At 37.4% G+C, this 14656-nt stretch overlaps 2 protein-coding genes across 5 annotated transcripts in view; one reads left to right on the top strand and one right to left on the bottom strand.

The window, feature by feature from the left end:
* The first annotated feature begins 84 nt into the window (after positions 1–84).
* Positions 85–6453, top strand: LOC132102868 (DNA-directed RNA polymerase III subunit RPC3-like). 2 transcript variants are annotated; one of them, XM_059507563.1, is made up of 15 exons: positions 85–193; positions 822–968; positions 1093–1357; positions 3302–3505; positions 3863–3945; positions 4018–4119; positions 4315–4407; positions 4553–4633; positions 4750–4801; positions 5056–5116; positions 5200–5350; positions 5751–5852; positions 5937–5986; positions 6062–6211; positions 6302–6453. In XM_059507563.1, exons 2-15 carry the CDS (start codon positions 822–824, stop codon positions 6381–6383), a joined length of 1623 nt encoding a protein of 540 aa, XP_059363546.1. In that variant the 5' UTR covers positions 85–193; the 3' UTR covers positions 6384–6453. The 2 variants fall into 2 exon arrangements, with proteins under 2 accessions (XP_059363546.1, XP_059363545.1); XM_059507562.1 differs by having other exon boundaries at positions 110–238.
* Positions 6454–7078: 625 nt separating this feature from the next.
* Positions 7079–14656, bottom strand: part of LOC132102867 (integrin alpha-10-like) — a 45466-nt gene continuing 37888 nt past the window's right edge. For 2 of the 3 annotated variants that reach the window (XM_059507560.1, XM_059507561.1), the window contains 15 exons: positions 14375–14541; positions 14082–14224; positions 13779–13889; positions 13599–13684; positions 13216–13357; positions 12523–12615; positions 12347–12423; positions 12002–12091; positions 11205–11289; positions 10999–11112; positions 10796–10903; positions 10046–10156; positions 9835–9930; positions 7460–7573; positions 7079–7350 (listed from right to left, as the gene is read on the bottom strand). In XM_059507560.1, coding sequence (XP_059363543.1) covers positions 7300–7350; positions 7460–7573; positions 9835–9930; positions 10046–10156; positions 10796–10903; positions 10999–11112; positions 11205–11289; positions 12002–12091; positions 12347–12423; positions 12523–12615; positions 13216–13357; positions 13599–13684; positions 13779–13889; positions 14082–14224; positions 14375–14541 — 1588 coding nt within the window. In that variant the 3' untranslated portion in view covers positions 7079–7299. Of the gene's footprint in view, positions 7351–7459; positions 7574–9834; positions 9931–10045; positions 10157–10795; positions 10904–10998; positions 11113–11204; positions 11305–12001; positions 12092–12346; positions 12424–12522; positions 12616–13215; positions 13358–13598; positions 13685–13778; positions 13890–14081; positions 14225–14374; positions 14542–14656 lie in introns of those variants that run through there. The other variant, XR_009423296.1, reaches the window with a different exon arrangement.

Below are 14656 nucleotides of genomic sequence, written 5' to 3'. Positions count from 1 at the left end.
ATTCGTTTTACTTTCAGAACACCGTTTTTAGTCCAGCGATTCAAATTCGGTTCTTTTGAATCATTAAAAGAATCAGTTCATTGCAACGATTCGTTCGCTGATCAAGCATCACACTGGATCCTCCACATGACCACCGAAATTCGTCAGTGCTGATCATTACACACCGACTGAACAACACATGTCGGATTAAAAGGTGAGATTAAAACTCTGAACACGTACAGCTAGATACTTTTTAGAGGTAGGTTCACGTTTGTGCATGATTGTGACTTTTCGTGCAGTGTTAAGATACATGAGATATTTGATTTGTAGAAAGGCTTGACAGCAATAAATGCTGATTTCAAGTGTTAGTTTGTGTAAGGAGTATCACCTTGAACCTAAATATGAATAATTATTCCTATACGTTTTGAATAGGATGCTCTTTTAGTGCTTTTAATATGCCGCTTTTACTGTAACGTTTTACTGTGTGTGTGTGTGTGTGTGTATATATATATATATATATTATAGTTTTAAAATGAAGGCATTCATCAATTATACCATTCACAATGCTTCATGGGAGTTTTTGTTTCTTTAGTAACAGCAACTTTTCTGATTGGTGGATCTTTCGTCAGGATTATGGGTAGTCTAGTTATTCATTGGGGATTCATCGATTAAAGATGAGTTTTAAAAAGAATAACTGCCTCAGAGCTTATGGCCTGTCCTGAAAGCTTTATATTTTGCCACTAAAAATATGATTGTGCTCCTTAGTCTGTCCTGCTACATTTGTGTTCTGTGTTTATATAACCATGTTATTTCATCGGTTATTTGTTATCTCTTTTCTGCAGATGACAGTGCAGGAGGTGCGTCTGTGTGGGCTTCTACTTCAGCAGCACTTTGGAAATGTGGTGGAGAAAGTGGGCACTCATCTCATCCGCAGTGGAGTTCTGACCTTGCGAGCTCTTGCCCATGAGACCAAACTTCCTCTTGACCTGGTATTGGCACGTGCTTAAGCTTTCTCTATCACACCCTTGTCTTTCTAGTTTCATTCTTTCTTTCGTCCATTTGCAGAGCCAGTAAATGAATTGTGTTCTCTTTAACACACTCTTCTCCTGCTAGGTCAAGAAGTCTCTGTGTGTGCTAGTGCAGCATGGGATGTGTACGTTTGGTGCTGGGCGTCGTGGTCCAGCAGGACCTGTGGAATATCGCATCAACTGTGAGAGCATCTTCCACATGCTCCGTTATCCACGCTACATCTACACTGCCAAGAGTCTTTATGGAGACACAGGCGAGCTCATAGTTGAGGAGATACTGCAGAGAGGACAGATGACTATGAGCAGCACAGTCAAGACTGTAGCAGACCGGCTGACCCACAATATGCCAGGTGAGAAACTATAAGAATACAAGTAGACTGAAGGGCAAATTCATATATGAAAAAATAACAGGATTTAAGAATATAGTTTTTTTTTAAGGATTTTGGCTTTCAGTATATGTAATATAAACAGTATAAAGTATAGAAACTTTAAAGCGAACTTAGCCCCTTTAAACCAAACTCAACTGAGGCCATCTTGGTAATAATAAAAATGTTATTTATCAAGCCTAAAGTCTTTTACAATTGCTATGACATTTTGTTTTCAATACTTCCAACAGTTTAACTAAACTCTTAATGCACCAACACACTTACAACACACAATTGACTAATTTAATTTAATTTCAGTTAAAAACAGTTAATTTCATGCACAAAATCACACATTGTAAACTTACCTTCAACACTACAATAATACCCTAACACAATACACTACATCTACCAAAACACTGTAAACATATCTCAAAATCAAATTATTATTCCAAAACACTAACACATGTTCTCTTCCAACAGGAACATTTAGTTAACCATAACACAATATAATAAAAACACTAACATCAAATGGAATTACAGAAACGGTGTTATTTTAGGTGTCAGATCTGACCTTAATAGACAGTATATTGCATTGATCATAGATTGTTTTACACTACTTTTTTTTCTTTTTGGGTTTAGTAAATGCATGTATTTTATTTTACTTATTTTTTTAACTTATTTATTTCTGCAGAAATTCTATACAAAAAATTGAATGATCCATCTCAGAGTAGCTTTATAAAATGAAGGGTTTATTGGTGGGGTGGGGGTGGGGGGTTGTTATTGGTTGTGGCAGTAAAGGCTTTATTTGCAACAGGACATTAGAAAAAGCAAGAAAACAAGTGTAATATATAGCTGTCATGTACGTACAGTATTATATGAAAATACAAAATTAAACATAAAAAATTCAACTGGAAAAGCCACCGAAGAATTAAAAAAATAACTAAATATATGTATATATATATATAATTATATAAATATATAATTTAATCTGCCCAATCTTCTGTGTTTGGCCACGTTCTCATCCACATCAGACCTGCTATCTTCTCTGGCCAGACATCTCGGGAGTAATCTTTTGGTATGCCTTATCCTTCCTGATATTGTTCAGCTGTGATGTCTTGGCATGCAGCATCCATTGCATCCTGTCACCAGTCTTTGGTACACATCTTCTAAAATCTCACAACTATGCCGGAGTGTACTTTTCCACCCAAAATCAGCCCAAAGAGCTCCTCTTTTACTGCGTGCCATATGGTCATGCGACTGAAAGAACCTAAACACCTGAAGCTGTTTCCTAGATGGGAATCAGCTGTAATTTCTATATTTGCATAACTGCAATCAGCTGTTTCTCATTAGCAGTGTAATAGAATAAAATACAGGGGACATATTCATGCTTCAATTCACAATATGAACAGATGTTTACTTTGACTTTAGTTTTAGAACATAATGTTGTCTGTTCTGGCAATTTGTTCTGGAATATTTGGCAGTAGAATTACATTGTTATGGTCTTGGTTGAGCTTGTGTGTAAACAAAGTTCAAGCATTTTACATTTGTGTTAACTCTATGCATTTTGTGTCAAAGCAACAAGAAATGTGTTAATTGTACAGCCTACACAGACGGATGTTGTGCTAACATTTGTGTTAACTCTATGCATTTTGTGTCAAAGCAACAAGAAATGTGTTAATTGTACAGCCTACACAGACGGATGTTGTGCTAACTTTGTCTGAGTCTGTTTTTAAAACCATTTCTTAAAACCAAATTCTTCATTCATTTTTGGGCTTGTTTGTATTCTTTAAAGAGGACCAGACAAATGTGGTAGAAAGAGAAAGGACGTTATAATTACATCTGAAATATGCTCCATCCACTGTCTTATGTCTTGACTTCTATTAGAGATGTACATATTGAAATTTTTTTTTTTTTTTTTTTTTGCACCAGAGGGCCAGAGTATGGACTACAGTGAGGTTGTCTCTGCGTTTTCCCGGTTGGTTGAGACTCATTTCCTGCAGCGTTGTCCTCCTTTGGCTTCAGCAGGATCATCAAGCTCAGGAGCAGTCGACACTCCCCTTCCAGCTGCAACACAGCCCACTGAACCAGAGAGCAACCCAGACTGCTACAAACTACCCTATATCAATCTCACCGGTCAGTTACTTCAGTCAAAACACACGCTGAGAAACGTTTTAGTGGTCAACTCATATGGTATATACATTACCAGTGAAAATTTTAGCTTATGCTTAAATGCTTAAAATTATTTGCCCCATGAATATAGTTCTTATAGTCCATATCAGAATCAGAATGAGCTTTATTGCCAGGTATGTACACATACGAGGAATTTGTTTTCGTGACAGAAGCTCCGCAGTGCAACATAACAGCGACAGAACAAAAAACACAATAGGAATAAAAAATACAAAAAAATACAAATATATGAATATTGTTTCAGAGCTAAAAATATTCTGTCCTATTGAGAATAAAACTCAGGTAGTTGAATTGTTTATTCAGGTCAAGGAAAACGCAGACGCTCAAGCGAGGGTGGTGAAGCTGACCAGCGTGCAGCAAAGAAAACCCGGACAGACAATAGTGAGGTATTATGATTGTGATGTCCATTTACTGGGTTTTTCATGCATTGTACATCTGTTTTCTCCACTCTCCTCCAGTGTGGTGATGACGGGATCCATTGGCAAGTGAATTTTCAACGCTTTCACCTATACTTCAGGGATCAGGCCATAATTAGTGCCGTTTCCTGTAAACTTGATCAGGTGACCATAACCTCCACTCTGTATATCATCGTGCTGCGAGATATAATTAGCTTGTGGACTGAATATTCTTTCACGGCTGTATCTGAGACAGAATGTTCTGGATTCTCACATTTAGACTTTCTCCTCCAGGGAAATAATAAGCTGGTAGAATGTAGGTCTTTATCGGCTCTATTTCTCTCTGTTTCTCCCCTGTAGAGTAGCAGTGAGATTGTTAGGACCATGTTACGGATGAGTGAGGTTACCACTCCGGCTCACGCTGCTTTCACACAAGCTCTTTCAGCCAACGAGGTAGTGGACAGACATGCACATTTTTGTTCCTTACTGAGAAACATTTAAAGTGATGCTTCTGATTATTTTAGGATTGAGTTCATTATTGTTTAAAATGACAGATGACAGTGTGAGGTGTGATCAAAACCTTACTGTTTTCCGTCAGATTTTCCGAGCTCTTCAGTCCAGTTACAACATCGCCAGACCAAATTTAGATCAATACCTCTCTCTCCTGGTGGATGATCCGGTAAAGCAATGAATACACAGATACGCACTACTTTATAGTTGCTATTTATACAAGAGTTTAATGACTTAAGAAGGTTTTAAATGGCTTAAAAATGTATATGTCTTTTTTTCTTCTAGATGGAATTTGTGGGGAAGACGGGTGACAGTGGTGGAGGAATGTATGTCGTTAGTATCCCTTTAAAACACCACCTGAAGGACAAAAGGATACATTCCATTTCTAACTGCAAATAGTTTTTTATTATAATTCATTGATTTATTTTTCAGAAGTATATGGTTTGGAATAAATGCAGCCTTGGTGAACATAAGAGACTTCTTCCAAAAACATTTCAATCTTACTGACCCCAGAATTTTAAACAGTAGTGTTTTATTCTACGTGTATCTAAAAACAATAATACATTGGTTGACCCTTGACCCTGTGGTCAGATCTACACCGTGCACTGGCTAACCTGGCCAGAGCTACCCTGGAGTCTGTGGTCCAAGAGAGGTTAGTAGAGTCATAGTGTTTTACCTTCCTGAAATCTTTTGATTTAGTTCTTAGTTGAATGATGCGTCGGTGCTTTATGTCAGGTTTGGTTCCCGCTCAGCTCGAATCTTTCGTCTGTTGCTGCGGAAACGGCACCTGGAACAGAAACAGGTGGAGGATTTTGCCATGATTCCAGCCAAAGAGGCTAAAGACATGCTGTACACACTCCTGTCTGAGAACCTGGTCCAGCTCCAGGTAACACACTCACAGGTTCTATCCATTTATAACGAGAAAGCAAAAACGGCCATTTTTTACCTTGATCGTGCAAGGCCTCTGGTGTCTTATGGATATAGTAGTACGTGTGTGGGTAGTATGAAGACAATCCGTACTACATTCGCCATGTTTAAGTGATCACAAAACATTCTGGAACACGTTTGCACTTGTATTAAATGCTGTCCACTTGTGATTGGACCACTTGAGATAGATTTTAGCATAAAATATAAAGGAAGGTTAGAAATGGTGCTTTGTCAAGTTTTTTTAAATATAATATTTCTGTTAACATTTGTTTTATTAATTTCTTTTTATGGTTTTAGTTGTTGTTAATGCTAATAACCCTGGATCAGGCTTCATACCACTCTTTATATTGTATGTGCAGGAAATCCCCAAAACGCCAGACTACGCCCCTTCTCGCACCTTTTACCTGTACACAGTTAATCAGCTGCCCACCGCCAGACTACTTCTGCAACACTGCTACAAGGTACAGAGCTCATACAAACGTCCTTGGAGTGTTTATTCAGTGCTTTTTATAATGTTTTAACATTTGTATGCGGACCCCATTCAGACCGTTTGCAACCTGATCGAGAGGCGGCTGTATGAGACCAAAGAGAACAAGTAAGTACCTCCATTTTTGTCAATAAAAAAAATATTCAATCTAAATACTAGTTCTTAATTATGCCATTTTGATAGGCGACTTTTGGAAAAGTCCCAGCGAATTGAGGCCATCCTGGCGTCCTTGCAGGCCACAGAGGCAGAGGCGGCCCAGCTGACGGAGGTGGAGGAGATGATCACCGTTCCAGAAAGACAGCAGCTCGAGTCCCTACGGCACCACATTAACAAGTACCAATTACTCTCTACACATGAATCAGTCACGTGATTGGTGTTCGGCCAATCATTAATATTTTGTCTTTGTGCTCGTGATGGTGGCAGGTTGGATTCCAGTGAAAACCAGGTGGATGAGTCCATATTTCTTCTGGAATCTTACATTAACTCTACAAAGGCCTCTCACTGACAGTTTATGCAACTGTAGGCTAGTTCAGAAAACAAAGTTGTTGATGTTTGTTTGAAAGGAGGTGAAATAGGTGGCTAAAGAAGAGGAGATGGGCTATTACTGTTTTCAAACAGAGATGTTTATTTCTTTTGGAATAAGGAGTGACTGATTTGTATTTAATAGTGTATTTTGTGTAGCTGTGAACAATTTTATTTTCCACAGGGAAAAATAAAGATGTAATTATTTTATTTAATGGTTTAACATTTTTTATTTAATAATTTGGCCTGATGTCAAAAAAGCTAATACAATTTACCTGTGCCTTGAACATGAAGACTAAAACGGACATTGTTATTTCAGTTAAGAAAAAAATCAATAAACTGCTTGGAATTACAACATATGCTTTCAACTTAAATACAAAATTCCTTATTTTGTGCATTTGCTTTTTTCCCTGCTAGTTCTTTCAATGCAATGCAGTTGTAAATAATCTGGCTGTATGAAGCCAGAGGGTCTTCCAGATCAACCTTCTTTCTCATCCGGTAAAACCTTCTTCAGTACACTGGGATTCATGTGCTTTTTTGTGCCTCAACAGATTCTAAATCAAACGCTAGGTGACTCAACTGACCTGCAAGAACTGATACACCCATCAATCGCAAAGCTTTACACAACGTGCACACCTTTGAATATCCATTTATTAAATACTTTGGCACTTTTATAACACTCTCGGCTCCATGTGAAATATTTCATCCGGTTTAAATCTATTCTGCAGATTTTACCCCAAAATCAGCAAAGAAAATAAAAGAATAAGTCTGTAGATTCCACCTGGACTTGATAATGGATTGTTTGTGGTCCTGGAGCAGAAGTGTCATGTCTCAAAGGGGAAGTAATGGCTACAAAAGGCATTATCTCCTGGTTGTAAAGGAAACTCTGCTCTGCAGTGTCAGTTGTCTTCGTTCTCATCCGTCCTCTGTTTCCTTGTGAAAAACCCCAACTGTGAAGAAACATTCAACACATGCTATTAGTGGTAAATATAAATAGTTTTAAGTAGTAATGTGCTTCAGATGTGGCTGCTGTACACCTGCTTGTGTTGTGCTCAGTACCTTCCAAAGGATAAATACTAAGAGTGCAAGAAGCAGCAATCCTCCAATGATGCTGCCAATCAGAATCCAGAGAGAGATTGGGATTGAGCGCCCCTTCAGCACTTCCAAAACCGTCTATACATACAAAGACAGCAAGAGACTTTAAAGATGCAAGCTACTCAAAAACTCTGATTTGTCATTTAAATTTACATTTTGATATAACAGCAGTAATATATACAATTAGGTCCATATATATTTGGACCCTGACACAATTTTAGTAACTTGAAGTGCAGACTTTAAAGTTTTAATTCAAGGGGTTGAGCAAAAATATAACCTAAAATGCTTAGGAATTACAATCATTTTTATACACAATCCCCTTATTTTCAAGGGCTCAAATGTAATCATATATAAAATGTTGATTTGTAATATTTTGTTGATAAATCTTTTGCAGGCAATGACCGTCTTAAGCCTAAAACTCATGGACATGACCAAAGAGTTTGTGATGCTTTGCCAGGCCTTTACTGGAGCTGGCGTCATTTGTTATTAGTTTGTGGGTCTTTCTGCCTTAAGTTTTGTCTTAAAGCGTTAGTTCACCCAAAAATGAAAATTAGCCCATAAGTTATTTGAAAAATAGTTTTTGATCTTTTAAGCTGTTTGATGCCACTCAGTGGGTGTTGCACTCCATCATTCCATGAGAAGTTTAATAGAAAGCGCATCCAATAAAAAAAGTGTGTGGGGGGGGGGGTGTAAACAAAGGCCGTCTATAGTAAATAGATGCGTTTATGTAAGAAAAATATTCAAAAAGTAATAATCACTTTAATCTAGCATGAGCTCACTGTTGTAAAACGTAAGCAGTTCCAGGGGAATGACGTACAGTATGCGCCGGTGAGACTCGTGAAAACCAACGTTTGTTAACAGGAGCAAAGAAAGCAAAGTTTCCTTACTTTAGCAAAGGAAAGCCAGTCTTCTCTTGGTTTATATCGAAATCCTCCGACATTCTTCTTAACAAATCCTCGTTTTGTACTTCTAATTAGTGACCATTGTTTTGTTTTGATCTCTCTGCTGCGTTTCTGTGTTTGTCATTTCTGAGCAGCGCATGCGCAAAGCTGGTTCGTTTACAACTGAGTGACAGCTAAATTAAATTGATTTTTAAGATAGAATATGGACATTTTTTTTATAAAAACACATCGATTCACTACAGGAGGCCATGTGAGACACTTTTTTTTAATGGATGATCTTTTTATCAAACTTCTCATGGACGAATGGAGTGAAACACCTGCTGAGTTGCATCCAACAGCTTAAAAGATCAAAGACCGTTACTCCAGTAACTCCAACTGAATTCGTCAGAGAGAAGAAAGTCATATACTGTACACATAGGATGACTTCAGGGTGAGTCATTTTTGGCAGAACTAACCCTTTAAGCAAGTGAAATGCATGCTCAGACGCGTTGAGATCAGGAGATTGACTGGCAGAATATTCCACTTTTTTTTACCTTCAAAAACTCCTGGGTTACTTTTACTGTATGTTTTGGGTCAATTGTCTGTTTCACTTGCATGGAGAGCTCATTTGACTGCCTGATGTGGTCAACAGCTTCCAAATGCAAATGGATCACAATCAACTCCAGAACTTTTACCTGCTTAACGGATGTAGAAATAGTGAAGGAATAGCCCACACCTGTCCATGAAACAGCTTTTGAGTCAATTGTCCAATTACTTATGGTCCCTTGAAAAAGGGGAGAGGTACATATTAAAGAGCTGTAATTCCTTAACCTTTCCTCCCTACAGTTTTGAAGAGAATACCTTCAAATTAAAGCTGCTCTTTAAGCCCATATTCATGTAACTTGAATATGACTTGGTCAACAGCTAAAATAATAAAAATTGTGCCTGTGTCCAAAAATATATGGAGCTAAGTAAGTGTGGGTGAGTTACTACTTTTTAATGAGTCTTTCCTTTAACACCATAATTTATCAATTAAGATTTATTTGCGGATATGGAATGCCAATGGAAACAACAGGATAATTTTTTTACATGAACAACATATAGTAATAGTCAAATCATAGTGTGATGGAGGTTGTATCTCCTCTCATGTGATTTTTACGTATTCATTCTCAAAAACCAACTTCATAGTTTTTGTGTTGTTTTATTTTTGTACTGTGGATCATTTTGTCGTTCAATATTTTTGAGGAGGCACTGCCTGGTAGGGAAGGATTTCATTATGGTCTAGAAGCTTATTTTTCTCAGTCTTTTTTTTTAACACTAGAAAGAATGAAGACAATATTTGTGGCTGGTTCAGGTGTGTTTAATTAAGTTTGGAGTTAAACTCTGCCAGACGGGGCCCTGCAGGAACAGGTCTGAACAACCCTGGTTTATGAGTTTATGTCCTGTCAGTTTTCTCACCTCCCTCAAGAGGGCAGCATGTCCCATCTTAATCAGACTGGACTCTCGAGCTGACAGCTGGTAAGAGCCCACAATTGTCACTGCTTTAAACTTGGCCTGATAGAAGCAAACAGTAGTTAGAGGTTAGAGTCTAAAACACAAACCCATCCCAGTAAAGACATCTGACCTCTGTAGCCATTTGCCTGTGCGTACTAAAGTCTGAGAGATGCACCTGTCTGAAGAAGTTGTCGTGTATCCTCCTGGTGATGCGAATTAAGGTCTGTCCCTTCAGTAGCTGCTGGATGTGACACACAACCTCCACACACCAAGAGGAAGTGCAATTCTAAATATGAAAACAAAATTAGATTATAATATAAGATGCTTAACAGCAGTACATAAATTAGCGGTTATTTCCACAAATATAATTATTTCTTGCACCCTCTGATGGTGGTTTCGGCCCTGGGTACTTTAGGTCAGGGGTTTTCAAACTAATGTTCACAAGGGAGTGCTAGGGAGTCTGTGGAAATGTTTAAAGAAAAGCTATATAAAAATAAATAATATTAAAACGAATAAATAAATGTGCTTAAAATAAATAAAACTAGATTAAAATAAGTCAATTAGTTAGTAAATCAGTAACCAGGTAACAATTTATTTCCAAATCAAATGTAATATATATTATTACTTTATCAATCGCAAGTATATATTGCATCTTTGTACAAAAAACAAAACAACAACACAGATAAAATTTTAGGGTAGGTATCCCTCCCTATTTCGGTCCTCTTCTGCTGCTTTCATTCTCGTAGATATGCAACCAAAACCTTCTGGTTCATTCCAGTTTTATTTTATCCTCTTGTCCACTCAAACACTTAACGGGAATTTTGTCCTATTTTTCAACCAGACGAAGAACAATGTCTATGCAGAGACATTCAGCACAAATCAACTAAACTCACTCTCAAAATTCTAATATTATCTGTCTTCTCACCAATAATTCAGTTTTCTTCATGTCCTCTGGGTGAAATGGACGTACATCTCTCTGACTGGACTTTAACTTAGAAAGATCATTGATTATACTGCAGTTCACACCTGAAGACTACAAATACACAGAAAAACCATCAACAACTACAAGAACACAAAGATGCATATGAATACAGTAAGACTGTATACACACATGCACGTGATACTAACATTAAGAGAGAAAGCATCAACCACAGTTGCAAAAACTCTGTCTCCTGAAGCCACAGCAGGCAAATTGACGACCAGCTCCAGATTACTGACAGCGTAGCAGCCCAGATTCTGCACCTGATAACAAAAAACATACTCGCATGTACTCATGAGTTTACTTATTTTTTACAATATAAACCAATTAGCCTATCAGGTTTACTTTTACACACCCTGAAATGTGTGTGGAACTCAGGTCCTGTCCCCTCTGACACCGTTGTAGTCGGGTGAACCTCATAGCGGTTTAGGTTGGAGTCACTGTAGTCAAATTAACTAAAGTAAGACATTGAGCATGCAGACATTTTTTAAGGTTGCACTTAGGTGTAAAAGCGAAGGTGATTTTGGGAAATGTATAAAAAAATTATTATTAATGTTCTTTGGATATGGGATGAAACAGCATAAAAACATATAAAGCCAAGGCACTCTGGATTAAGAAAATGCAAAAAGCCTTTATTCATGGGTATTTAATAAAAAAATGAATTGAATGACGTATACAAGGACTTTGAGTAGCAGCATTTTCGGTTGCACTTTATTTTACAGTACGTGTACTAACATGTACTTAGTGTACTTACAGTGTATTTATCTAAGAAAGTTCTGGTAATACAAGGTAACTACATGGGGTAGGGTTAGGTTTAGGGGTAGGTTCACGGTTAGTACCTAGTTATTACATAGTTATTGTAATTACTATAATAAGTACATAGTATGTACATGAGGAACAGGACTGTAAAATAAAGTGCTACCGCATTTTCATTACTCTTTTGTAATTGAAATGATTCTTTTTGGCATAATAATAAAAATTATTATTATTATCATTTTGTCGAATAAAGATGTGTGCTACTACTGCTGTACTATTGAAGACATACATCAATAATTGACAAAGTACTGAAGTTCACATTAGTGATCAACGATTAAGAAAAGCAGACGTTCAGACGTGTGTCCTGGTCCTGGATCATCACATTAAGTAACTGACCTTGTGATGAAGAGATCCGGCTCATACTGTACAATACTCTGTAACTGAACACTGTTGTCTGAAAGTGTGCCTTCACTCTCCACACTGTCACTGTGGAAATACACACATTTAGTATACTGTAAATATATGTATATAGTGCATGTATGTACAGTATGTATAGTATATGTATATATCTGTAAATGTGCATTTGCAAATGTGTGTTAGATGTTTGTGTGCAGTATGTCGAGTGGTGCAGAAGTGTCATGCTACAATGTCAAAAATGCAAAAAATTTTATTATTAAAATAAATGGCCATAACATCCGTGGGAATTATCATTTGCTAATGGTTTAAGTGGTGTGTGTGTACCTGGAAGCAAAGAGCTGCATCTGGACCTTACTGATGAGAGACGTACAACTGAACTCAAATTCCAACATGAAGTTCACCTGAGAAAAATGTGGCAGTCACTGATCAATGAAACAAAACAGCTTAATGATTGTTTCAAATAATCATGATAACAAAACTTTGTCCTTTCAGAGGATTACCTTCGACTGAGAGCGGAACACTGGGTAACTGACATTACAGGAATGACTGTTGGAGCTTAGAGCCGTGCATTCAGTCTTAAACTGAGCATCTTCCTACAGAGAGAGAGAGAAATAGAAAGATGCAAGAAAAAGAGAAATTACTGTAAGACGCAAGACCAAGTGTGATTCACGAAATAGTGGATTGTACTGTACTTTTGTATGAATTATGTGTATAAATAAGAACATTTTGTTTAATTGCACTATCATTTAAAAGTTTAACCTTAAAAAGTTTTTTAAAAATTATTTAAACAATGTCTTACACTCATCAAGACTGCATTGATTTGACCAGAAATACAGTAAAAAAGTAATATTGTAAAATATTATCACATATTATACTGTGATAAAATGCTGAATGTTCAGCAGCCTTTATTCCAGTCTTCAGTGTCACATGATTCAATTTTTTTTGTGACATTATAAATGTTTTTAATTTTAATTAATTGAATGCATCTTTGCTGAATAAAATTATTAATGTCTTAAAAAAAATCTGATGTATATTTTGTGTGTGTGTGTGTGTGTGTGTGTGTGTATATATATATACATATATATTTGTGATCTTTATCAGTGAAGTAACAACTATATTACTCATTTGGCAAATACAATCACACTGCCATATTTAACACATATGCTGATGTGTTTGACAGATTGAGCTGGTACCCGTATACTTAGACTGCTGAAGTGCAGATTTTTGGAGTAATTAAGAGTGAGGCTAGTGTTGTAGGCATTTTCTAGTCTGTTTTGTAGCTGCACTTCTACTGGAAGCCGTTGCCGAGGGCCGCGTATAACATACGGTTGCTGCCTGCAAGAACAGATGAGAGCAACATTGACATTACATGCACAACACATGCTATCTCAATCACTGTTTAGCAGTCACTGAACATGATCAATCTTTGAAAATGTTTGCTATGGCTACTCTGAATATTTCTATTTCAACTATTGAAACTAGTTCTGCCAATGGTCAACATGTTTGGACTAGTTGTGGATCATTAGGTGTGCTTATTATATACATGCTAACAGCAGGAGGACAATTTCTCTGTTACCTTGTTCCAGAAATGTCCATATGGGCCTTCAAAACCAGATCAGTTACACACACATCATCCTCCCCACAGTCTTTGAAGAATGGGATCTAAAGGCAATAAAACAGATCATACTTTGAGAGGAAAAACCATTCATTTATATTCCTATTCTTCAAAGGAACAGTGCAACTGAACAGCACTCACAGACTTCATGAATGTTGTTGGCCAGCCCTCATCTAGTACTGGTCCACTCTCTGTGTCATTGATTTTGAAGTGCAAAGTGAAGCTGATTGGTCGGATGTAATCAGCTGTATCCTAGATATATAAAGGAAGACAGAAACAGAGAGAAGAACACTTTTCCTTGAAAACCACAAGTAAGTACTCATGTAATAAGAAGGATAATGTACAATCCGTCGGCCATCAGGGCAAAACAGCCCCTGTGATATTGACTGTTTAATTGTACATTAGCCTTTACTTCATTGATTTTTTGAAGACATTTAGACTTACAAAGACATGAAATGGTAGCGTGTAGCACATGGTCTGCCCCACATGAACAATGATGCCCATTAGGGTCTGCCGCTGGGAGTTGTAGTCAAACAGAGCACGAGCCAATATTTTTCTGTCATCCAACATGGCCTCAATCTGCATATCTATACAAATATGCAGATGTGTTTAGGGTAGTTTAGGAAGTGTATCAGAGTTGTTATTAATAGACATGCCGTACATTAAAGGAATTAAGTACAGTAATAGAAGAATAAAATGAAAAAGAAAAAAAGCTTTTTGGTTAAAAGCCACTTTACCAAAATATGTGCCGTGAGAGCCAGGAGAGCGAGACAGGGCCAGAAAGCAAACCGTGGCGTTAAGGCATGCAGAGTCTCGGCCAGCCCTGTGGCAGTTCTTCTGTATCACGTTGATGGAGTGTGGCTGGAAAGACAGGGTGACGTTGATCTGCACTATACTGCATGACCTGTAGAGTTCAGAGAGAGGTCATGAGTCAAGCAAAATTGTTACCACGGGTCATAATCAAACTTGACTTTACTACTGTTTGATACACAACTGAACGTGTTGAATTGGCAACTTGT

Source organism: Carassius carassius, chromosome 24 (assembly GCF_963082965.1).
Source record: "Carassius carassius chromosome 24, fCarCar2.1, whole genome shotgun sequence".
In the NCBI taxonomy this organism is placed as follows: Eukaryota; Metazoa; Chordata; class Actinopteri; order Cypriniformes; family Cyprinidae; genus Carassius; species Carassius carassius.
Note: the sequence above shows the minus strand (reverse complement) of the source record. Positions and strands in the feature narration are given on the sequence as shown.

What these genes read in the sequence shown, in the direction of transcription:
- LOC132102868 (XM_059507563.1), top strand. Translation starts at nt 822, where the DNA reads ATGACAGTGCAGGAGGTGCGTCTGTGTGGGCTTCTACTTCAGCAGCAC. An exon ending in CCCGGACAGACAATAGTGAG is followed by an intron (nt 3,946 to 4,017) that starts GTATTATGATTG and finishes ACTCTCCTCCAG; the next exon opens with TGTGGTGATGACGGGATCCA. An exon ending in TGGAGGAATGTATGTCGTTA is followed by an intron (nt 4,802 to 5,055) that starts GTATCCCTTTAA and finishes CCCTGTGGTCAG; the next exon opens with ATCTACACCGTGCACTGGCT.